Genomic DNA, 25,446 nt, shown 5'->3' with positions numbered 1-25,446 from the left:
TTCTTTTTAATATTAAACATTTAATGAAGTTGTACAAACTTACCCTCAAAGGTACATTTGAACAGTACCCAAGAGATTAAACGACAAAACCTCTAAATCAAACAAAGCCAAAAAAAAGTGTAGTGAGTTGAATGTTTGTTTTACAAATATTATTTTAACATAAAGGCCAAACTACTCACTAAAGCAAGTTGATAAAGAGGCAAACATTGAACAATTATCATAAACCTCCACAAATTCTGTTGATAAATAATACAACTAGAACTGTATCCAAAAATCCTTATTTCTGTTATAATTGACATGGAAATAAAGTCAAATAATCAAGAAAACACATGTTTTAGCAAGTTTAGATAAATGGTGAAACTTTAGTATAAAAATTTAAAAAATATGTAAAATATATTAGACCTTCAGCCTTTTGATAAAATCATTTAACATTTATTTTCGCAAACATATTTGATTTACTTCATGATATTTAATTTGTCAATTCCATATTCAGTTTGTTTAAAAAAAACTATTGAGTTAAAAAAAAGATTTAAACTAATTAAATTAATGTGCTATGAATGAAAAGTAACTTTGGATTAAACTAACATGAGTAATAATTCAATATTTCATTAGATATTATTGTCAGTTTGGTAAGTGTGTGACTTTGGCCTAGTGATGACACAAAACATCAAAACAATGTTATAAAAATACTTTAATATTCAGTATAAATCAATATTTAATCCCTTCTCAATGTCACAATAGAATGTGTTCCAAGAGAGTGAATATAATGATTTAAATACGAATTTCACATTTAAAATAATAACTAAAACATTATGAAAGGTAATTTATAACATGTATTATAACAACTAAGCTAGTAGTGTGTTGCTAGAGCGGCGAGACATTCCTCCATCAGAGAAAAAACATATTTATGTCAAGATATGACTGAGAAGAAAATATATCATTCTTATCTGATCTAAATTCCTAGATAAGTCAAAGGTCTATTTATTAAAAGAAAACTGGTTAATTACCAAAAAGTACTTAAACGTAACTTTACAAAGAAACTGGAAAGTGTCTTTTTGTTTCTCTGTTTTTAATCAGCTAAAACACAAGAAATAAATACACATATTCCCGCTGTACTCAAAAGTACTGAACATTTCCTGAGTGATCAATATTCCAGGTGATTGGAAACACTCGGGTGATTGACTGCTGCTGAAATATGGACGGAAACTTCCTGTTTCTACTGATCTGGTTCTGGACCCGAGGGGTCGACTTCCTGCAGCACGAACACAAACCCTCCATCTTCCTTCCCGTCGGTTTCGAAAAGATTGTTTATACTTCAAATCGCCTCTTGTAAAAACAGTAACATTTAAATCTATCGTTTTCAGCTTCACTCGACAATAAGAAGTTATATTTGACGAACTCAGAGCTCAGTCGTCGGAGACTCAGAGTAGAAACAGTTGTAGCTTCACCTGGACGTGGAACATCGGGTTTGTCTCTCTTGTCAATGTTTACTCTCACCTTATGTCCTCCAGCAACGTTTTGGCCAAACAACATATTTAGTCTCGCTTGTTGTGACCACCTTAACTGATGACTCATGTTTCAACTACACAGTTAACCAGCCTGAATGTATACATTCCTACTTTACATTATTTTAGGTACTTTATGTATTAAATAGAGAAGATATTTTCAAAGATGTTTTTAGAACCTGTGGAACTTTAACGTTTTACAAGTTTTTTAAGACATTAAACAAAAATATTTTTTGCAAAAATGTGACTTTAAATCATTGAGAAATTTTTGTTTTTTCAGCAACAGTTGTCCCTTTTGAAGCCTTGAGTTCTTTGTTCTTCCTCTTTGTTCTTCCTCTTTATGTTCTTCTTCTTCTTTTATTTTTTATGTATTATTTTTATTGTTTATGAAAAATTGCTGGCTATTGGTAAAAAACAATAAAGTTTTACCTTACCTTACCTTACCTTACATGCATTTAATACTAGTTTTTCAACAGAAAATTCAAAAATGTTTTAAAATAAATGTTCTCTGTGGATGTTGAGCAACACTTCCATATTTTAAATGATTTTCTCTAGAACTAGATTTGATGAGAGAGACTCACAGACAGGTATAGTTGAAGTATCACAGACGGAAATAGTACAGGATGAGTACAGATGAGTATAAAAGTTTGTAAGTTAGTATTTTGACATGTGGAGAGGAGAAGCACAGCTGCAGATGCCACAATACTTTTGTGTTACCGAGATCATCTTACCAGGATTGTTCTTATCTTAACTTAATCATAGTAAATCATCTACAAGCTTCAACATGCAAGATTGAAACTATAGAGTAAAGTAACGAAGTGAAGAACATCCTTAAATAATAACAGCAGTGCTCACGATTCTACACAATCTCGGAACGATGAAAGAAGTCGTGTCCATGTAGAACACTAACAGTTCTTTCCAAATAGTTCAAGTTTCTTTATCTCTGGTATCAGCCAATAGAGACGTTGGCTGGTTCTTCCACCCAAACTATATTCTTAGCCTAGAACCGTGAGTCTGGACCAATGGGAAGAACAAACATCTCAAATATTCAAATCTTTATCCGTCTGTCACTCGCGGCGGCGTCTTCAACAACAGGTCAACATTAGTTTCGGCAATGGTTTCTGGCGGAAGCTTTGACTTGAGACAGTTCATGACGTCGACTGATACCAGCAGCTCTCTGTGTTCATTCAGATCCGCTCCCTCTGGTCCTGGCAGCCGTGTTACAACTGGAGCTGGAACGAGTTGGATGTCGGGGCGTGGCGTCATTCCAGGCTCGCAGTTCTTACTTTTAAGTTCCTCGAAACTCAGACTCGAGGCTCCCGGACCATTCTAGAGTCGTCCCTGTTCACTCGTGTCTCGTCTTGTTGGGAACATGACTCCTGCTACTGAAGCAGTCGAGTCGACGATCAAGTCCTCGACAAGGTATCGTAGCGTTAAAAACAGTCGATGAACCATTATAAGTACAACTTCATCTTCCTGTTGACCCGCAAACCAAGACCTTTTTGTGTCATTACTGACACATCCACTCAGTTCGACTGGTTGAACAGAACTTACACTATTGGTTCCAGTTCAACAAATGATTTATTGAAACAACTCCGACCATCACAACCAAACAAAGCGACGACTATATTCACAATGTAACACAACCAGAGGCCTGAAGTGAAACACAAGGAGCAGTCGAGTGCTTACAGTAATGCTGGGCAGAGTTAATGATGAGTTTTATTTTACTACTCAATTCTTGAATTCTAGTGACAAAAACAAAGAAAAAACAAAAGCAAAAAGTCAAATGAATAAGTTAAAGTCTAGCTACGAGATAATACCTTAAGAACAGATTGTTTTATAGAAGAAATATCTCAAACAACATTCGAAACTTTAGATGATCTTCTGGGCGATGCGGTTCGCTACCGTGTCAGTGGCCTCATGTGGCATCTGTGAAGGTCAGATGAAAGACAAATGAGTGGCTGGTTCTCAGGATGGACCGTGTGAAGACTCACCAGGACCGGAGAAGCGATGAACAGGTAGTTGTGCGGGTAGTTGAGCATGTTGAGGCAGGAGGACGCGTACAGATCTGCGTATCTCACCAGCTGACTGGCAAACAGCGTCTGTCTGGAGCCGCTGCGCAGAAGACTTCCCATCTGACCGTAGCACATGTCCATCCTGTAGGTCAGGACCTGCACACACGCAGCACCACACGGTGAAGAAACAGTGGCCTCTAGTGGCTCAAGTAAAGATCGTCGAGTGAGCGGATAATTATTTCTAATGAGAACAAACAAAAATATATTAATTATGAATTATTATATTTTAAAATTGGTATGAATAAACATAATTTATATTCAAGCAACACTATGTATTTTTAAATAAATGAAAGTTGTTATGGTTGTATTTAATAATGCATAATAGGAGTTTATAATCAAATATAATGTATTATATAGGAAACATTCGTAATAGGAGGCAGCAAGAAATATCAAACATGGGTGAAAATAAGGTCAAGTTTGATTTCACAGTGGAAGAAATTTAACTTTAATTTATATATTGATGAACATGTGCAACCAGAATATTGATTTAATTTCCATTTTTAATTTCCATTTTTCTTTTTTGTCAATGTACTTCGGCTGTTCTAATTGAAGCGTATCCAACAATAACATTGTGAAAAACGAATGAAAAGAGAGGTGCTAAACAAAAGGGGATAAAATTAGTGAGTGTTCACCTGCATCCTGGTCTGAACGGAGCCAATGTCAGAAAAACCATCCATCTTCATCTCCCGGTGCCTTTAGAACAACAAAAAACATGAGACACCAAAATCCCCTAATGTCCATAAATGTAGAGAGAATACCATCATACATTGACATTTTCATAGTTTTATAGTTCATGCAAAATTCCCTTTTCCTCATTTTCTACTGACCCTCACGTCGACTAAGGGTTGGGATTATTTTCCTAGTAACCTGTTCCTTTTTGGAGTGACGGAAAGAAATGTATGTTCATATGAACAGAACTCAATTTTCCTTGTCAAAAAGACACACTAAAACATGCAAAAACATGCAAACACCTGTCTATAATGTCCATCTTGTTATAAGACCTTTACCTGAGAAATTACAGGAATCTTTCCATATTTTAAGCTTGTTTATAGCAGAAGCTAAAAGGCTAACATGCTACACCGACAGGAAACACTTGTGTAACCTCTCAGTGTCTGTTGTCTACACTGGCAGCTACAAACAAGTTAAAAATATAGACTTTTCTACATTTCTTTCCGAACTATATCTATTGTTGGGATGTCACAACATGAGTAAGGTTACAGACGAGCAGTAGGAGGTTATTTGGATGTTTTAAAAAGTGTATTTTAGGACTATGAGTGCAAAGAAAATGAGCTTTGTTCTTAACCGTCATATGGATTTACAGTTCTTCCAAAAATACATAGATTACTGTCAAATAATCCCAACCCCTAGTCAACATAAAGGTGTGTATAGTAGGAGCAACTTTTTCAACTATGATGTGTGCGGCTGCCTTCTTGGCCAAGTCGCCCTTGATCTCAATGGGTCTTTATCTGATTAAATAATTATTTAATGGAATAATAATATAAATAAATAAGTAGAAAATTAGTGAATTTTGGTTGAACTATCCATTTAACAGTTAACATTATTTTTTTAAATGTGTACATTTAGTAGGCGAATGAAAAGTCTCACTTGTAAAGTTCAGCTAAGTAGAGGTCTAGCCGCTTCAGCTCCTCAAACAGGTCTGGAATGGAAGCAGAACAATGGCATTGTAACTCTGTGATGGATGACTCTGCTGCTCTCACAACAATCGGCTCTCACTGCTCTTGTCTCTCCACACGTTCAGCTCCTTCGTGAGCTCTGGAACCACCAGGAACGTCTTCCATCCCTGACGCTTCTTAGACTTCAGGATGTCTCCGAAGATATGATCCCCGACGTAGAGGATGTCTTTCCCCTTGACGTCCAGTAGGTCGCAGACGATGTCCGACGACCCTGCACAGTTATGGAGACATCATTATATTTGCGAACACTGACATCTAGTGGTGAGTCTACAGACTGCAACCAGTTTCATTCTTAACCCTGCAACACTACCAAATATATAATAATTATTATTATTATGTTGAAAAAAACTAACCCGTCTGTTTCTTTTGTTGCTAATATTATTATTAATTCAAATAATAATCTGCTTTATTTCGATCTAGTCGACCGTTGCGCCCTTTAATGACGTCACTAACGAGCCAGCGTCTGAAGAAGAGACATTCAGTAGTTGATATTATTTAAACTTTACGTCCAATACATTTTATTATCACATGAACGCTGAAACCAATCTACTTCCTCTTCTTTGCACAGGTAATACCATTTAAACGTATTTATCTGTTGTCTCTTGACTAGTTTTTCATCTTTCTAGTTGTACTTTTGCAGTAAAACAATTTTACGGGTCTAGTATTTTTTCAGAGTTAGTATAACAAGTACCAACTACATCCTTCTACTAAGTTCAATTGAACAAATTGTTTTTATTATCACACAGTAATTTTTTTTACCAAGGCTAACCTTTGACTACTTAAATACTATTTAAGTACAATTAACACATTTGTGTGGTTACTGCTGCTCATAGTAAACATAATGTGTCTGTCAAACTCGACATCATGTGTCTGTTGTGTTTGCATGTTTGTATAAATGTAACACAGTGAAAATGTTTGTCATGGCACAATCGTATTAATGCAACACAACAAGACACTGCAGTATTAAATATTCATATTAATGTGAATAAAGAACATTTCAAATCGGCCATTACATTTAAACAGAATGCGGGACACTCAAGTACCCACAGTTGTTTTTGTCACAATGAGGCAAAGCAAAATACACAGAAGCAAAATATATACATGTTCAATTGACAAGATCAAAATTCTGAAAGGTTTTTAACCTCTTCCAGAATACAGTTTTTGTTAAATTACAGTTTATATTTTGTTGAATTGTGAGGTTACAGCTGAAAATGGTTTTTATTTTTTATTTATTTTATTTATTTGGTTAACTACAGTTTGATTGTAGTTGAATAAAAAATCGTACATGTATCAGGTAAACCAGACCAAATTGTGTAGGATTCCAAGTGAATGATGGTATAAAAACATACACATCTACTGAAACTGATGTAAAAGAAAAGATGAGCTCAAAAGAAATAAATAATTATAAATACATTTTTCACCTCTTAAGAAGAGAATGTCTTGTCAACCTGCATACGGTCATAACTCAAAGCACTTAACTCAAAAAACCAAAGCGAGTATTAATAAATGATGACAAAAAATAGAATCTCTCACCTCCAGAATAGACGGTTCCGCTCTGCAGGTCACCGGTGTAAGTCCCGATCCGGAGCTTCCCTGTGTTCTGTCAGCCACATATCAAGTGTGAATGAAATCGAAAGCGAGGAAACAAGAAACTGCTGAAAGAAGCTCTTACCGTGTCCACTTGTCTCAGCACCGTCCCACCGGCGAAGAACAGAGGCTTCTTAGTATCGACAACAATCAGGTCAAAGAAGGAACGCCAGGACTTTTTGGGATTCTGAGTAGACAACACTCTTAGTTGAATTGTCAACACACAAAAATTATCTTGATATTGTTCTTTGAATATTCTCACGCTCGTGCCAGTTTCCAGCAGGTGTGTCATGATGGCCTGCAGGTGTAAGAAGGTCATTAAATCTTGTGTTTTTTGGGGTGTTGAATTAATAAAGAGGAGCTCACGTCAGTGTAGCTGTAGTCGCTGTTCGTGGCCAGAAACAATTTGGCTACTTCTTTAATCCGGGTCAGCAGGACAATAATGTTTGGCTGTAGGAAATGTAACGGTTATTTAAAGGATCATCAGTGGTTTACGCTGCACGTCTACTTACATCTTGTTTCACAAATTTGTCCAGATTCTTGATAGTTCTGTCCTTCAGGACGCCCTGTAGAACACATCACAAGTTTTAGAGTTTAAAATGAAAAAATAGTGGCTGGTTTATCAAGATCAACGTTTGTATGTACTGAATGTTTTCAGTTCAAAATGAGGAGGAGCTTGGAAGTATGAACTTGTGTCTATTTAAATCTTATTAATTCAAATATTTCCTGGAACACAGCAGGATAACATTGGACTGCTACATGGCAGAAAACAGTAAATAATAATCTAAATAAATCTAAATAATTGCACTACTGCATGGCCTTTTTCAGTATTTGCAAGATTTGTGTCATTTCCATGTTAAACTTTTGACTCGAACAACTACAGTTCAGCACACGAACTTTGCATGTCTATATGTGCCAGTCATGCAAGCTTTGTGTGATTATTAGGAATTAAGTTGTAGTTGTAGTAGACTTGTAGCTATTGAGACTGACAGTCTAGGTCTTGGTCTTGGGTTCTTCTAGTCTGTTAAAGTGCTGCAGAGGCAAAATGGACTGTGATTATTCTACTGCCCTTATACTGATACACATGGCACATATGTTGATGCACCCCAGTCTTCTCTAGATAGATCAATTGAATTGTGTGTACTCTTTTTTTTTTTTTACTGCTCTTGGTCTAGACTTTGGAAAAATCTTTTTTTTTGTTTTTGTCTGTCGTGGTCTTGTAGTAGTCTCAACCAACTTTGGACATGGTAGCGTCTTTGTCTCGATTCAACAATCAAACAAATACTTTTCTATCCACTATCACAGTCGCTGTACCCAGGTGTGCAAAAGCAAACAAAAGCATACTAAATAAACACCCAGTTTCTATCCTTTTAAAAGCTTAATAAATCAAAAAATATATAGTTAATTGGTAAGGTGGACATCTTAAATTGTACATGTATTGCAGCACTTCTAATTTTAAGAGATACCATCAATTACGCAATGTCTCAAAACTGACTTTTAACATTTTGAGTTGGCGTGTGTTTTATTTAGTAAGCTCAAACCATTAGTAATTTTCCCACTTTTTGAGACAAACCCTGTCGTGAATGAAGTCCATGGCATCTCGAACGTCCTGAAACATGCTCCTGTGGGACATAAAGAGGTCTCCATGGTGGTAGCCTTCCAGCACGCTACAGAAAAAAAACATAAAAGTAGCTTTCATTGTCTGATTTAAAAGGGTTGTGGAAGAGGAACTTTGAAGGCAAGCTTACTTTTTGTATCGGGGGCATCTGGTAAAGAAGTCCACCAGACAGGTATACACGTACGTCTCTGATAGAGATGGAGGTCAAAGAGCCGTCAAACTTAATATAACTCATAAAAGTTCTTTGACTTGAATCAGATTTTTAGATGGAAACACGTTGTGAACGAGCGATGCATCAAAAGTCAGACCTGATAAATTGAAGAGCGTGTTCAGGACGTAAAATCTCTTTGTGTCATCTCGCTGAATGAACTTGTTCGGGTAATACTTTTGTACCTCGTCCCTAAAAAATGGAAAAGAATATGAGATTGAGTTTCTTCTCCTGAGATTTGTTTGAATATTCACCCTTTCAAGAAGTTGAAGCCGTGACTGCAGACCAAAATATTTCCATTTGAGTCCACTTTGAGAAGGTTCCCGTACGTCGTGTCGATCACTAAACCACTGCGGGAACAGAAACGAACATTAAATCGACGGTAAAAGACAGAAAAATAGGATAATTTAGTAAAATACTGACCGTGTGGGGAAGCTGGGGTCATAGGTGTAGCGTAGAATCTCATGTGGGTAACCCACAGACACTATTCTGTCTCTTATCATCTCAAAGCCCAAACTCTCGTAGTCTGGGGACTTGTACACTGCAAAATACAATATATATATTTTAAAAGATTAATTTTTAATAGATTAGATTGTTTTCAGCACCAAGTGTCAGTAAATGTTGGTGAATCTAGGAACATCTATTAAACTATTATAGCTAGTGTTCAGCTAAGCCTCCAGATGTATTTCAAGTAAACACTAAAGTGAGGTGATTCTCATCCGCACAACTGTGGTCACGTGACTGTTGTGTTGCTGCTCTCTGAGGTAAACATAGCGTCAGTCTGACGTCACTGCAGGGAGTTTCCTACGTTACAAGCCTGTTTTGGTCAACACGTAACTGATGAAGATCAGATATTTTTTGAGTGTTTCCGTATTAAATCAGAGTGTTTTTTCAAGCGGTTCGATAGCTGTTGTATTGCCACACATCGTCATCCTGTCATAGACCAGACTCTGACGTTGAAGTTATAAACATAGCAAGTGTTTGATCTTACTGTGACATTAGATCTCAGACAGGAAACGTACTTGCCAGCGTGTAGTCCATGTCGAATCCATAACATCGGATGTTTTCTAGTGTCAGACTCCTGTTGACAAAAACCCTGAAACGGAAACGAAACACAACAAATTACAATCGGTGACGCTCGATTTGATGGAAATGATTCGTCGGATATGTTACTAAAATATGTTTGTTCTGTTCATAGTGGTTTAGGTTTGCTGTGTTTATTTTCTAATGTTGATTTCAGAATAAATCTTATTGCGAAGCACCTTTAATACCATTATAGAAAATCAGTTTCAGTGAAGCAGAATTATCACCTAAATATATGAACCGTACCAGTGAACACTAAAATATTTAAAACTGCGTTTGAGAATTTTGTACTTTTGAGGCAATAAACACGAGTTGGCAATAAATTATTCTGCAGATCACAAATATTTAAACAAATATTAATCAAGTTTAGATACTAGATGTTCCTAGAATATGGTAATAAGTTAAAAAAAAGTATTATAAATTGTTTTTGCTTGCATATGAGTTATGTAAAATTAAAACTATTTTTGAACAGTGTTTTTTAATTGAAATGCAAAATAACCTTTGACATGTCTCCTCTAAAATCAATCTAATTTGTAAAAAACTCACTCTTGCTCAGCTTCTTTCTTCACTGCTGGTGTTTCCAAGTAGATGCTGGAGTTGACGTCCATCATGAAACGCACAATTCCTGGAACCAACCGAGAATGTAGGCGTTGGGTTCCCTGATTCTTCTGAGACACACGTGCACTCTGAGTCTTCGTGTGTTCGTCACACACACACTCGCCACACGCAGATTGTGTTATCAGACACACACACACATGTGGTGGGGTTGTGTTATTGGAAGGAGTTCCCTGATGACGGTCTGTCCCTTCAGAGAGAAAACCTGATACTTATCAGAGCAGAAGCAGAATCTCTGGTTGTTTGTGCAAGTTCTACCTGTCAGACGATCAGAAGTGGTCAGTCAAGGAGGAAATAGTTTCATTAATTCTTTATTTCAAAGATGAATTTATTGGTCGGAAACGTCTTTAAAGCCAAATGTTAAGCAAATACAAACATTGATCATACAAAAACACACTCTAAAATACTGTGGTTTGGTAGACATTGGTTCTGTGTACTCGACAAAGAGTGTTTAGTGTAATATTATTAATTACGGTTTTCAATTCCTGTGTGATCAAAATTACAATAAATATTGAACTAGTTGAATTGACTTTTAATCAGTGTTACCAAATTGACTTTTCACAATTTGTTTTTAATTACTTTTCTACCATCACAGTTTGTTGAACTCGCTCTATGGTGTATCCTGTCAAACTCCTCGGCCACCTCCAGAGCAGTCTGGTTCCCAAACTCGGGAACACAGAACCCGACGTACAGTACGTTGATCACGCAGAAGACCAAGAACACCAGGAAGCAGAAGTGACCGAGATTTTCCTGCAATAAACAACGGAGTCAGTGGTGAACAGCTGATGAATCCGATTGATGGAATGTTGGTGGTCTTACCACCATGAGCGGGAAGACCATCCCCACCACGAACAGGCTGATCCAGTTGATGGCGTAGGCGACGGTGAAAGCGGCCGACTTGTACGAGTGGCTGAACATGTCTCCAGGGAGCGGGAGAGTCACCACAACTGAGGACAAACGTTGAAGAAACATTTGTTTTCATGTCTGTTGGTAACATGGGATGATGGGACATGATTCCAAACATACTCGGTCCTAAGCAGATGAAAATGATGAATATAAAAATAAGGGTCATACTGATGTACGACATCCAGGAGAGATAGCGCTGAGAAGAAGAAAATATGTTATATGCTTAAAATGTAATACTTATAATTCAGGTATTTAAAAAAAAGAGACCAACTTCCAAGTTGAGAGTGACAGTCAGGAGGACCAGTGTGATGGACATTCCTAAGTATCCTCTGAACAGCAGCAGCTTCTTACCGGACCCCCCGATGATGAAGAACTGATGGACAGAAAAACCTTTATGGATGTTGGGGTGGGACTTTATTATTTTTCTACTTTCATACTTTGACTATTAGGTCTTAAACGGATGAAAACACACGTTTTCTTGTCGTGGTTTTCTTACTAGTGCATAGCATTGATTCCAGCAAGGTTCCATCCCTCCATCTACCACTGCTTTTTCTAAGTGGGGCCACAACTTATGCTAGTTCTTAAGTTTCTACACAGGAACTTTTTTGGGGAACACGGAGCATTCCTTGGCCAATATGGAGATTCTTGCCAGTTGCAGACATAAAAGTAATCTAAGGGACATCCTAAGGATTCTTACCAGCCTCTGAAACTAGCTTCTCTCAAAGCGGGGCATCAGTTCTATACCAGGATATTTTCTGAATGAATGAGCTCCTCATCTTATCTTTAAGGGAGAGTCCAGGAATGTAGATCAACTGGTAAACGGAGAGGTTTGACTTTCTTCTTAGACCAATGAAGACCTCATACGTTGGAATGTTACTCAAGGAAAAAACAAGTTTGCTCCAGATAATAAGATGACATCGCTGATCCCAATGTGTATCAGTATTAACCACATTAACATTTTAGTTGTTCTTCTTGTTCGTCCTTTACTTCAGATCATTAAACCCTTTTTCCTTTAAAGTGCAACTAATGTGTTGAGTGTCTCTCAAATAGATGTTGGACTCTATTGTACTCATCAGTATATACAAAACTTTATTTTCCTTTTAAAATATTTAAATTAGAAAATGTTCTTTAGCCCCACGTGTCATCAATCCCAGAAGTCTTCACCTCCAAGGGATTCATTGTATAAAAAAAGCGGGGCGTGATTACAGCTGGCTGGAGGAGGAGTGAAGCCATTATTTACGTCATCATTTTAACCTTTTGTTCGCTGAGATTTCAGACGGGGCAGAACGTTGTAAAGTAATAACTTTAAGACGGAACTTGTCATGCACACTGACACTTAAGACTAGTTTCAATGCCGACAATTTGATCTGAGAGACTGGGAGCTTCCGCTACAAACAAGCTAAAAACATAGACATTGTTTAATTTTTTTTTTATAACACATTCTCACGTCGCTTCAGTACTAGAGGGACGTTACAGTCGAGCAGTATGGAGGTATTTAGATGTTTTTAAGTTCGTGTTTTTGGAAGAAGACGAAGGACAAGTGAGCACTAGTCGCTACATTTGCATGGAAATACATTTTTTTCTATAACTCTAAAAAGGAACAGATTACTCAGAAAATAATCCAAACCTCGACATTAGGGTGAGTAGAACATGAGTAGAACATTACATTTTGGGTGAACTTTTTGCTAGACGTGTAGAATAAAACTGAACTTACACCACAAGAGGTGAAGAAGAATTCACACAGTCCTGTTCCCACAGCTGCATAAGGCAACTGGGATTTATGGATTCCAACTTCCTGAAACACTTCAAAAGAATAAAAGTAAACCTGGTAAAACAAGAGCAGATAGACAAGTGGAAGTATTGTGTTCTGGATACACAAAATACTAATATAATCCTCGTATCTTCACAATATTGAACTCACGGCGTTGACGCCACAGAGCTGCAGGCAGGTGAAGGTGATGAAGATGGTGACCAGCTGCCAGCGCAGCGCCGAGCTCTTCATCAGCTCGACGACAGAACGACTGCGGACATCTTTCACGGCCTCTTTTTCCTGTAGCATCTCCTCCACCTCCTGTTGGTGGTCCATGTTGCTGCAGAGCAAGGTCAGGGCTGACAGACAAAAAGCAGCAGAAATGATAACCTCAATTAACTCCCCGCTCAGGAGTCTGATCTAAAAGTGCCGACTCGTCACCTTTCTCACACGCCTCGTGGTCTCCTCGGTCCAGCAGCAGGAAGCGAGGAGATTCTGGCAGGAAGAATAAGGCGAGGAGCTGGATCATACCTAAGAAGCCGTTGACGCTGAGCAGCCAGGGCCACAGGTCCTCAGTTCCGAGGAGCTGCCTTTTAAAAACAAGTGCAATCTTCAGGAAATAATGTCATTTTCTAATCTCATCTCATTGATCCATTAGTAATTGTGAGAGGTTTCATGGAAGTGTTAAACATATCTAATTTGCATTTTTTTTGCATTTACCCAATAACCTTGACTTTGTTCTGCTGAACAAGTTGTCGATACAGAGAGAATAACATCCAAAGAAGGAGCATGAAGCGGCTTTTAAATGTTTAGAATATGCTTCTTTAAAGGGCGACTAATATGATAAACTTACTTAATCACATGTTTCAAATGTTGAAGTCTTTCTCTCCAAGATGCATTAACTCCCTCATCAGGACCATGTTTTGAAGTTATTACTTTATAAAGTCCTCCCCCGTCTGAAATCTCATTCAATGAGAATTTATGAGAGCGGAGTCCATTATGATGTAATAATGTCTTCACTCCTGCAGCAGCGACTTTATACATGTAAGTAAGTAAGTAAGTAAGTAATATATATTTATATAGCGCTTTTCGAGACCAGGGTCACAAAGCGCTTTAACAATCAAAACAATACTCAAAACAGTACATACTACAAAGATCAAGACAACACCGAGAACAACACAGGAGTTCGAGAAATTCAAGGAAAAGCCTGAACAAATAGAAACGTCTTAAGATGTTTCTTAAAGGAGTCAGTAGACTCCATCAAGCGCAAAGAGAGAGGAAGATTGTTCCAAAGCTTAGGAGCAACAGCCTGAAAAGATTTCTCTCCTCTGGTCCTGAGCCGTGTGCGTGGAACCATAAGTAGATTCTGATCCACAGACCTCAGAGCCCGAGCTGGGGTGTAAGGCTGGATCAGATCAGTGATGTAAGGAGGAGCCTGACCATGAATAGCTCTGAAAGTAAGAACCAGAATTTTAAAGTTGATCCTGAAAGAAACTGGAAGCCAGTGAAGAGTTTTAAGGACCGGAGAAATGTGAGTTCTTCTACTAGAGCGGGTCAGAATTCTCGCTGCAGAGTTCTGAATCAACTGCAGGCGAGACAGCTCCTTCTTGTTAAGACATGAAAACAAACTGTTACAATAGTCCAGACGAGAAGAAACAAACGCATGGATTACAAGCTCCAGATCATGTTGTGACAGCATTTTCCTAAGTTTAGAGATTTTTCTCAGTTGAAGGAAACAGTTTCTGGTCAGTTTTCTACAGTGTTGAACAAGAGACATGTCTTTATCAAATACAACACCCAGGTTTCTCAGGCTCAGTTTGACAGACTGACCTAAGTCACCCAAGTACTGACTCAACCCTGGAATCGTATCATCAGGAGCAATCACCAGAGTTTCAGTTTTGTCCACATTAAGCTGTAAAGTGTTTTCACTCAGCCATTGTTTGATTTCTAGCAAACAATTGACTAAGCTGTTCAGCCTTTGGGGCTCAGTTGGGTCAAAAGAGCAGTAGAGCTGGATGTCATCAGCAAAAATGTGATAAGAAACATCTGGAAATCTCTGAATGATTTTACCGAGGGGAATCAAGTACAGCAAAAACAATAAAGGACCCAGAACAGAACCTTGAGGGACTCCACACAACAGATCTGCCGATTCAGACCTCATTTGATTGGCAGATACACTAAGACTGCGCCCAGAAAGGTAAGATGAGAACCATTCTAACACAGAACCAGACAGTCCCACTTCATCCCTTAGTCTTCTCAGCAGGATCTGGTGATCAACTGTGTCAAAGGCTGACGACAGATCCAAGAGAACCAGAACAGTGAATTTACCCGAGTCAGCCGACATCATGATGTCACTGGACACTTTCAGTAAAGCTGTCTCCGTAGAGTGATGTTTACGGAAGCCAGACTGAAACTTCTCATGGATGTCGCTCTGATCCAAGAACAAAGACAGCTGCTCGGACACCACCTTCTCCAAGATCTTGGACAAGAAAGGGAGCTTAGAAATAGGCCTGAAATTACTGAGGTCAGTTGGGTCTAAGCCTGGTTTTTTGAGCAGAGGCTCCACAATGGCATGTTTAAATGCATTGGGAAAAACCCCTGTGGAAAGGGAGAGGTTCACCATATTGGTAACCCAGGGGCCAATTACATCAAATACTTTGATAAAAAGCCTACAAGGAAGGACGTCATCTGAGCAAGAGGAGGGTTTCATCTTGTTCACTAGTGCTGAAATATCACCCAAAGATACAGCAGAGAAGGATGACCAAGAGGAGGAGATGGGCTCAGAGACAGTAGGGGTTCCCAACAAAGGGGGAGAGATTTTCTCTTTGATCAATTTAATTTTGTCAATGAAAAATCTCAACAATGCATTGCTGTCAGCTTCACAGAAGACCGGCGTGATTTGAGGAGCAGGAGACACGAGAGAATTAATCGTGTCAAACAAAACTTTGGGGTTTTTCCTATTTGCTGCTACCAGTTTTCTGATGTAATCAGATCTAGCAGTTTCTACCATCTCATTGTAACAAGTCAACAGATCCCTGAGGTGAAGTCTGTGCACCTCAAGTTTAGTAGACTTCCAGAGACGCTCAGTCTTTCGACAAAGTCTCTTCAGACTCAGGAGATCTTCATTTGTCCAAGGGCACCGTTTTTTCTGAATTTTCAAGTTCGATTTAACAGGTGCCACTTGATCTAGTATTTCAACACAATGATCAGTAAAACAGTGAATCAAACTGTCCACATCTGGACAGTCATCAAAGGAAAGACGGTCAAACATAGCAGAAAAACTGTCTGCAGTATCGGCTGAGATGACACGCCTCTGAGACCTAACTTTCAAAGGCTTAGGTTCAGGGATGAAGTCCAGGTTGAACAAGACAAGAGAATGATCACTCAGATGGACATCATGTACAGATACATTAGAAATGTTCAGGCCAAGAGTAAAAACTAAGTCTAAAATGTGGCCTTTTTGATGAGTGGGTTCAGAAACATGTTGCTCAAAATTAAAGGCTTCAGTTAAAGTTAAAAGTTCTTTAGCAGAACAAGATGTGACGTCATCAACATGAAGATTAAAGTCTCCAAGAATAAGAACAGATTCCATCTGAATAATGGAAGATAAGAAGTCACTAAAGTCTTTCAAGAACATCGCCGCAGGACCAGGCGGACGGTAGATTGACACACAATAGAAAGGTCTTGTAGAACCAACCAAGATCATCTGAGACTCAAAAGAAGTGAATTCCTGTGTCTGAATCACTTTGCAAGAAAAACTCTCCCTAAAAACAGTAGCAAGACCTCCTCCACGACCAGAGAGGCGAGGCTTCCCCAGGACAGCGCTCCCTACTGGACAGAGTTCGTTCAGATGAATAAACTCTTCCTCTCTCTGCCAAGTCTCAGAAAGACATAATAAATCCAAATTAACTCTTGTGAAAAGATCATTAAGAATAAAGGATTTATTAGTAATGGAGCGAACATTAAGAAGTCCCACATTCAGCACCGATGACGTCACTGACGACGCCGCGTCACTGACAGGCGCGCAGAGCGGGATCTTTTGAAGCGAACAGCGGTCACGTGGGTACCAGCTGTCACTGAAGTTCAACTCGGTTGTAAAAGTCGAATTAAAGAGAGGAAATGAAAAAATCTTACCACCTTTCGTTGAGGTCTGGACAGACGGCAGCGCTGATGTGTCGTCACACACAGTGAGAGGGATGTCGATCAAACACCGATGACGTTCGATGACGTCAGAGTTGTTCCGAGCGATCGCAACTGCACGTCTCATCCTGACCTGTACTCCAGCCCGACTCGATCCCTTGTGGAAATCGCCCGGTACTCGAGAGATCAAACGATATTCCACAGAGTCCGAGTCGATGAGAAGCGGAGCCGGAAACACGTTCACCGGACGTTGGTAACGGTCGCGAGTGAAGTCCTCCATCGACTCTCTGATGTTGAAAAGAGCATCACGATCATAGATCCGAGATGCTTGAGACATATCTTAAGTGATATGAGCATAATATCCGGACAAGTAGTCGTTAAAACGACTGTTTTTGGCAATTATTGCAGGAGCTCACGTTTCAAGCAGCCGATCAAAGGCTCACCGGAAGCGGAAAAAATAATGATGGTTATGTCCCTTAGAAGTGGTGACTTCCTGGATTGATGACACTGCGTGACAAACCTCATTGCTTGACCAATTAAAGCAGAGGTAAGTGTTTTCAGTGGGCGGGGTTTAAGCACAATTTCTAATGTAAATATTTGAATTAAAAAATATTTTTGTACAAACAGACACATACTATGAGTCCAGGATCTATTTAAAAGACACTTAAATCAACACATTAGGTGCCCTTTAAACATCTCTTAAAGTCTGAGATAACAAAATACAAGACCTGGGGTATAATGGCACGAACAAAAAAAGGAATAACCTCTGAAACAAAACCATTTTAATTTTTTTTGTTATAATTGTTTATTATTTTGTAAAGTTCTGCTTTTGTTTCACTGCAAGCGTTGCTCTGTGTTCTCATGTAAAATGGAAAACAAAGTACCGCGTGATATCTTGATGAATCTTCAATTAAAAAAAAACTAGTCGGGTCTGGATCCATCAAGTGAATTTTATCCGGATTTCCTAAATCTTCCACTGACTCGGGAGTCTCACCTGATTCCCAGCAGTTGACCTGTGAACTTTCCGAATCCAATATACATCCCAACCGTCGTTCCCAGCATTGCCTGCAGTCTTTTGGGAGAACATTCCATCAAGTACATCATGTGGGCCGAGAGGCCGATTCCTAAAATCAGGAACAGAAACGATCGCTTCTATTAAAGGGAAAATCAGGACCTAAGTTTGATTTAATGAGCCAAATCTGTTTCAGGAAAACTCACCTGTGTAGACTCCATAAATGAACCGAGCGATCAGGATCATCTCAAATGACTCGGCAGGTTTGCTGCAGATCATCAACAAACCTCCAGCGATAGCGACAGTGTTGTTTATTAAGAGGCATCTCTTTCTGTGCGAGAATGAAGTGGATAGTCAGGACGGGAAGTTTTATTTTAATAATGCAGGGGTCTTATTGTTAGACACATGCTGATGAGAAACACAAAATGTATATTCATGGTACAGACTGTCCTTGCTTTAAAGTCCAAATACGTAAGATTGAAAATATTGATTCTGATTTGATCTTCCTCATATCTTCAAAAAGTTAGTATTGCTTTGGAAGACTCTGTTGTAAAGCAGTTCTTGTTTATGTGGACAGTAGCTCGAGAGTTTTACTACATGAGTCATGTTTGTTCAAAATATAACTAATCATTTTGACTAATGTCAAAATGTTATACAACAGGAAGTCTTGACAAAGTGCTGCCATTCTACATTTAAATGATTGAATTTACACATGTTCTTTTCTTAACCTTTTCCCATCTATGATTGAATTCCATTGTATCTGCCTTGAATTTTAATTTTAATTTTTTTTTTTTTTTTCAATTGTTTGCCATGCCATATTTATCTGACATGAACGTTTCCTGATTTTCACAAGCATTCAAGATCTTTTGTTGCTAGAAAAAAAGCCTCTAGAACAAGAACGTTACATCGATGGGATGTGATTCCAAAATGTAATACAAGGTCTAGTTAGATCTAGTTTTGATACACAATAAGTAACTAACAGTTGCATGAAATTAGTTATTTTTCAAGTTTTGTTTCAACCAACAAGCCAGTTTAGTGTAGATGTGTTTTGTTTTTGTTGACAAACCTGCCATATTCCAATAGAAACCCACACAACATGGAGCCCGCTAATCCTCCGATGGCAAAAATGGAGACCATGAAGGACCAAGTGATGGAAATATCTTCTTCACTGACGCTGGTGTTGAATCGCTGCCTGATGGTTTCGTTCATCATGTGCTTTATAAACTGAAAAAAGAAACGAGAAATTAATAATGGGGCTCACTCTAAACCACTTTATTCAATCGACTCCTAAAAGCCTAAAAGTCAAATGATGCAGATGAAAATGTGATTTTTGAGAATCTAATGAAGGTTTTTTCAGCACTCTTTTTTTATAAGCCCCTCTGCAGTTTAAACCATCTTCATAGGGCATAATTATCTCACCAAATATCTTTCTATGTTGTTCATGTCATCTACTCACGACTGAAGGCGAGGTCATGACAGAGACCGCGATACCGTAATGTATACTTCCTCCGATGCCAGAGATGATCACCACGGCAACTAAGAGAGGACACTTGAGCTGTTGAAGAAGAAAACCATTTGTCAGTCCAGGAGGCTTCTGTACTTTAAATTGAGCAATTTTCAGATGAGGATAAATTACTTTTAGGGTAAATTTGAATCGCAAACTTTGCCCATTAGCTCAGCTCTTTCTTCACCACGACACAGTGATGCAAATTCCGAGGTCTTTCCCTTTATGTGGGAAGAACTTCGGATCTTTCCAAAAAACACAGTCCTTTACTACATCGATCCACTCCCGGATCATGCCTAAAAGTTTTGACTTTAAAAAATAAACTTCACTTGTTACTGTTACTCAACCACAATTTTGAAAACATCTTGGAATGTCTTATGGTTTGATAGTCTCCGGTAGAAAGGCGGAGTTCAGGCCGGCTGAATTATGATTGGCCGATGCAACCGCTGCCATTATATTGAGGCTACAGTCGCTAATATGAGCTCATGAAAAAAGTCAAGTCAACTAAACCCATTATTATGTTATGATTTGTAAATGACTTCAACCTCAGGTGGCATGTCAATAAACTGGGGCTTCACTTTTCAAAACCAGATGTTTGACTCGACACACCACAACAATCTTTTAACTTTGTTTTGACTAAACACTACATTTGTGAACAACACTTACCAGAAATTTTAAGTTCTGTATCGTATCTTGTGGCAGATTGTTGTCCTGTCGGGACTCTGTTGGAGAAACATCACAGTAATCTACTGGAACCTCTTCAGTCTTTGAACAAATGTGACGATAACAAAACGACATTCTCGTGATTTATTGTTAATGATACAGTATTTTGTTTTATCAATCTTTTTTCATTTCTTGATAAATGTTGCATAGAAACTGATAGAAAACACTAACTTAATGTTTTTTAAATGTTGTGTTAAATCACAAACCTGCTATAAGATTATTCACTTGCATCTTGTTGGATGTTGGGGTCTCTGCTGGGGGACCACCCTAGTTTTAAAGACAATCTCAATCTCTGTAGCACAAAAAAAAGTCAGTTAGTCAAGAAACTGCATTTAGTTTGTGAAATGATGACATAAAACAAACTTTAAATATTAAAGGGCAACTAATGTGTTGTTTTAAGTGTATCTTAAATAAATGTTGGACTCTATTGTATCATCAGTTTGTTTGTACAAAACTCCCTTTTCATTTAAATACTTACATTAGAAAATGTATTTAAGCCCCGCCCACTAAAACAATTTGTTTTTTGGGAGATAACCACACCCACTAGCTGAGATTGTGCAGGGTTTGTCACCGCGTGTCATTAATCCCAAGGGTCTCCACCTCCTAAATATCACGTATGAAGGTATTTTTTTCCATTAATATATATATTTCTTTCTTAATTTACTCATTAGTTAGAAAACAAAATAAAAGATGACTTATCAATATATATTTACATTGTTCTTAGAAAACATACATAGAAGAACAAAAACATGTTTTTAACATGAACCTGATAACTCTTGTTAAAAATGACTATTAAGTACCATCAAGGTTTTGCCCGAGGAATTATTTAAAATCTAATCATTTCAATGAACCTGTCTTGTCAACTTTCAGGAGTAAGAAGTCTCTTAACTCAATTCTCTCCTGAACTTTAATAGAAAATAAAAAATAACCACATTAATATTGTTTTTAAAACTGTATCTACAGTTAAGTGAACTTTGTTATCGAGGTTGAACAATAAAACATTTAACGATAAACTGAGAGAACTCAAAGAGATGAGAAAAAATGACTTACTGTGTTGTTTCTCTTTCAAACACCTTCACTAACATTCCAACAAGAAGGATTTTCCTTCACAGTTTCCATGGATGTCTTCAGTTCTGCGGCAGCAGCAGCGACTCTGTTCTAGATATTTGCTCTCCTGCTGGTCACATGGTGGTTGAACAAATATCACTAATTGATGCCTGAAGTCACCAGGGTTCGCTGCATCCAAACCTGCTGCCATATCAGCACCGGTGTCTAGAAGAGCGACTCGTGGCTCAGAACCTTAAAACAAACTGAATATATTAAATTACAAGTCGAGTCAAAGGCTGCATGTTATCAACTGGACGTGTGACAGCCGTAAAATACGGCTCGGGGGGCCATTTGCGGGCCTCCATTTAATTAAATATGGCCCTGAGCCTGCAGTCAACTCAGAATCGATCATTTTAGTCTTCGCAACTGATAACGATGCTAATACTGTCAAATACTGCAACCTGTTTCTTTTCAGGCAGTTATAAAGATTTTCCAACTTTGTGTTGTTCACAACCAGTTTCAAATCTAGTTTCAAACGGATCTAGATACAATTTATGTTGAGTATTTCTTAACTGAACTCATGGGGAATATTGCTCCAATTAGACAACAATGTCAGTCTTTATTTTTTATTCTTAAAACTATAAATAAACTTTCCTCCCTCATCACTGATTCTGCCCTGTAATAAAATGAGAAATAATCTGTTTTTTCTTCTCAAACATTCATTTTCCATTCGACTTTCCCTTCCTACCACATGGATTTATTGCAATGAAAAAGACAGTCAAGCACTCTTAATCATAACATTTGTTATCAATTAAAATATGGACAGTAGAAAAATACATCATTTGACCTTTACAAGTAGAAACGTCCAAAAATGTTTCATGACACATGAATGGAGAGACTCTAAACGTAACATTAAAAAAAAAAAGCATGAGTTGAATAAAAACGAGTCAATGGTTTCATCAAAATTTGGTGATGAATGCGATATCGTTCTTATTGTTCGTCGTGGTGTTCTGCTCGTTCTGGGTCTTCCCCGCTTTACTGTGCATCCGATCAAACGCTTCGGCAATTTCTGAAGGGGTTTTATTCCCGGTCTCGGGCATATAGAACCAGGAGTACAGACAAAAGGAAAAGCAGAAGAGCAGGAACACAATGAAGCAGAAATATTTCAGATGCTCCTAGAAAGGAGGGGGAAAAAGCATGAATTCATGACTTTTAAGATCATTTTTAAATGTCAAAGTTCTTACCACGAGGAGGGGAAACAACATGCCCAGTAGAAACAGTCCGATCCAGTTGATGGAGGTGGCGATGGTGTAGGCCGCTGCTCTGTAGGGCTGAGTGAACAGCTCTCCTGGCATAGGCGCCGTCACTCCGGCTGAGGGGCGACAGAAAAAAACAAAGTGAGTCCGGTTCGTTCCTCGAGACTTAAACGGTGCTACATACACGGTCCGATGCAGAAGAAGAAGATGAAAAAGAAAATGAAAACCATGCTGCAGTACGGCATCCAGGAGAGGAACCTCTGAGGGAGACAGTGAGTTAGTGATGGGCACGACCAAGAGTGATGACCCGGTCAACAAGTTACCTGCAGGTTCAGAGAGATGGTCAGCAGGACCAGGGTGATGGACATCCCCAAGTATCCTCTGGACAGAAGAACCTTTTTGCCGATCCTTCCGATGATCATGAACTGTTGTGAGAAAGTATTAAAAATGAAAAAAAAAAAAATCTCTCAAATATAGTGCAACAAATACAGATGAATCTGACGTCTGCAGGAATATTTCAACTCTCTATCGATGTACAGTATAATATTAGTGAGAAAACTGGAGGCTAAAGTGAAAAATTGTTCCATAAATACAAAATACTTGTTTGTGGCAGAATCTGGTAGAGAAAGATTAGAAAAAAATCCAAAATAAGGTTCTGTTTCTTTATGGAATTTTAAATGATTGGTTGGTCATTTGACGGTTGTACATTTAATTTAACGAGTAGTTATTGATCCTTAAAATATTTCGAGGTTTGGTTCTTGAGCAGGGAAAAGGTTTCATTTTGGCACTTTATTCATGTTGGAAAATACACAACTTGTTTTAAGGGCAATGGCCACAATCTGGTTATTACTTCCTGAAAGGTCTTTTGTTTATAAGAAAAAGGCAGGATTTTTCCTTTAAGTCATATTAGCAGGCGGCTGCGGAGACATCACAACACTTGTTTTCGGTCAGATTTACTTTAGATAAAACTAATAAAAATAAATTAAACTAAATATTCAGCTCCTGCTGATTCATGATTATTATAAGATCATTTTTTATCTTTTACTTTTATTGTTTCTCAACTCATATAGGTTGTATAGATAGTTCTATATGAGTATTTTATAAAGGAAAGGTTCAAGTAAGTAAGTATTATTTCTAGTGTCTTCATTGAATCCAGAATGTAGTAAAATTCTGTTTAATCACTTCGTAAATGTTTTCTTCTCATCACGAGTTTATGTGTCAAGAACATTCTTATTACCTTCAAATCTTCTTCAACTCAGCTGATGGTGAATTACCACCTTTTAACACCAATTGTTTATCATTTAAGAATCCGGGTGGTAGTATTTTACTCGGTTCCTCTTGTCTTTGTAGCGTAAAGATTCACTGAAAACTGAATTTCATTAGTTCTTTGGAAGCCACGCCTCTCGGGCTTCTGGGCAAATTAGTCAGTAATTGGAAAATAATTCAACGGAGCACTGGAGATGATTAAATGATTTTGACAAAATGCCTTAAAGGTGTGTGGCTGCAGACTGTTCCAACACAAACACCAGAAACATCAATGCGTCGATATATTAAAAATTAAATGTTTTAGTTGCAGCACTCTGCAGCGTCTGGCAGCGTCTCTCTCCCTCGGAGCTGAACAATCTTTTCTCACTATATCTCTTTTTTGTTACCTTGTTACTGGAGCATTTCTGAACATCTACTTTTATTCTTGGATCACCATCCTCCGGAGTCGAATCGGGCCCGAAGACAAAGTTTGAAAGACTCCCCGGTGAGCATATTCCTCAAACTTTTCTCTCACTATATCTCCACCTTCTCCTTCTCTCTCCTCTGTTCTCAGATGTTTAGTTACGCTTCGACCTCCTTTAGTGATGGCAGCAGTTGTGTAAAGTCTAGCCTATATTGGAGGTGAAGCTCATTGAACTTGAGAGCCGGTGGCGCACTATCGAAGCTAAACCTCTAGCTAGCCAGTCTCCGGTAGACATAGCCACATAGCTTACCAGCCAATTCTCCTCCAGTTCCAATTCCCGAGCAGCAGGGTAACCAGGGTCGGTGGGTGACTGTTCTAGGGAGGAATAGTTCCAGACCGAAGCCCACGGAGCACCACCGAGCCACCGGTCGAGGGACTTTTTTACTCTTGTGCAGGAGAATTAAGTGTGGATTGTTGAATATCTGATCCCTGTCCTCAAAAGCTGCACTAACGAATAAACTCATATCAGACTCACTGTCTTAGGCACACATTAGATCTTGTTCTAGCATACGGACTTGAAATTTTAAATATTATCATCTCTCCTCAGAATTCACTTTCTGACTATCAATTAATTACCTTTGATTTTATCTCAAATGACCCAAGTCTACAGAGCAGGAGCACTTTCAAAAGATGTCTTTCTGAAAGTGCCAAAACCAAGTTTATGGAAACAATTCCCTCAGTGCTCAGTAAAATATCTAGACTCAGTGTGTCAGGAAACTCTACCCATAGTCACCATGACATTGATAACATTGTGGACAGCTTCACAGATCCATCCATCCATCCATCCATCCATCCATCCATCCATCCATCCATCCATCCATCCATCCATCCATCCATCCATCCATCCATCCATCCATTCATCCATGTGTCCATTTATCCACCATCCACCATCCATCCATCATCCATCCATCCATCCATCCATCCATTAATCCATCCATCCATCATCCATCCATCATCCATCCATCTGTCCATCCATCAATCCATCCCTCCATCC

At 38.4% G+C, this 25,446-nt stretch overlaps 3 protein-coding genes across 4 annotated transcripts in view; all 3 read right to left on the bottom strand.

The window, feature by feature from the left end:
- Positions 1–3,067: 3,067 nt before the first annotated feature.
- nt5c2l1 (5'-nucleotidase, cytosolic II, like 1) lies at positions 3,068–10,468 on the bottom strand. Of its 2 annotated transcripts, none has more exons than XM_087791257.1 (17): positions 10,317–10,468; positions 9,710–9,783; positions 9,111–9,228; positions 8,942–9,037; positions 8,788–8,879; positions 8,610–8,667; positions 8,435–8,528; positions 7,374–7,427; positions 7,228–7,311; positions 7,124–7,159; positions 6,947–7,048; positions 6,808–6,874; positions 5,315–5,485; positions 5,186–5,237; positions 4,213–4,273; positions 3,500–3,676; positions 3,068–3,434 (listed from the first exon to the last, which is right to left on the bottom strand). In XM_087791257.1, the coding sequence occupies exons 1-17, from the start codon at positions 10,379–10,381 to the stop codon at positions 3,378–3,380; spliced, it is 1,458 nt and encodes a 485-aa protein (XP_087647383.1). In that variant the 5' UTR covers positions 10,382–10,468; the 3' UTR covers positions 3,068–3,377. The 2 variants fall into 2 exon arrangements, with proteins under 2 accessions (XP_087647383.1, XP_087647384.1); XM_087791258.1 differs by having other exon boundaries at positions 9,714–9,783; positions 10,317–10,456.
- Positions 10,469–10,943: 475 nt separating this feature from the next.
- LOC148079617 (solute carrier family 2, facilitated glucose transporter member 9-like) lies at positions 10,944–19,715 on the bottom strand. Its single transcript, XM_087792364.1, has 11 exons — positions 19,650–19,715; positions 19,260–19,417; positions 18,400–18,524; positions 18,176–18,305; positions 13,483–13,631; positions 13,213–13,400; positions 12,997–13,116; positions 11,563–11,664; positions 11,412–11,487; positions 11,205–11,332; positions 10,944–11,135 (listed from the first exon to the last, which is right to left on the bottom strand). Exons 1-11 carry the CDS (start codon positions 19,665–19,667, stop codon positions 10,944–10,946), a joined length of 1,386 nt encoding a protein of 461 aa, XP_087648490.1. The 5' UTR covers positions 19,668–19,715.
- Positions 19,716–22,228: 2,513 nt separating this feature from the next.
- LOC148079616 (solute carrier family 2, facilitated glucose transporter member 9-like) overlaps positions 22,229–25,446 on the bottom strand; it is a 9,395-nt gene continuing 6,177 nt past the window's right edge. Inside the window, exons 8-11 of the mRNA XM_087792509.1 lie at positions 23,047–23,148; positions 22,908–22,983; positions 22,712–22,839; positions 22,229–22,642 (exon numbers count right to left, since the gene is read on the bottom strand). Coding sequence (XP_087648635.1) covers positions 22,427–22,642; positions 22,712–22,839; positions 22,908–22,983; positions 23,047–23,148 — 522 coding nt within the window. The 3' untranslated portion in view covers positions 22,229–22,426. The remainder of the gene's footprint in view (positions 22,643–22,711; positions 22,840–22,907; positions 22,984–23,046; positions 23,149–25,446) is intronic.

The sequence above is a fragment of the Callionymus lyra genome, chromosome 5 (assembly GCF_982586985.1).
Source record: "Callionymus lyra chromosome 5, fCalLyr1.hap1.1, whole genome shotgun sequence".
NCBI classification, from domain to species: Eukaryota; Metazoa; Chordata; class Actinopteri; order Syngnathiformes; family Callionymidae; genus Callionymus; species Callionymus lyra.
Note: the sequence above shows the minus strand (reverse complement) of the source record. Positions and strands in the feature narration are given on the sequence as shown.

Coding starts and splice junctions, on each gene's coding strand:
- nt5c2l1 (XM_087791257.1), bottom strand. CDS start 10,381: ATGATGGACGTCAACTCCAGCATCTACTTGGAAACACCAGCAGTGAAG. Junction 9,038..9,110: donor GACCCCAGCTTCCCCACACG/GTCAGTATTTTA, acceptor CTGTTCCCGCAG/TGGTTTAGTGATCGACACGA. Junction 5,238..5,314: donor CGTGTGGAGAGACAAGAGCA/GTGAGAGCCGAT, acceptor CTTCCATTCCAG/ACCTGTTTGAGGAGCTGAAG.
- LOC148079617 (XM_087792364.1), bottom strand. Junction 13,401..13,482: donor CCACGAGGCGTGTGAGAAAG/GTGACGAGTCGG, acceptor TTTGTCTGTCAG/CCCTGACCTTGCTCTGCAGC. Junction 11,136..11,204: donor TGGTCTTCCCGCTCATGGTG/GTAAGACCACCA, acceptor TGTTTATTGCAG/GAAAATCTCGGTCACTTCTG.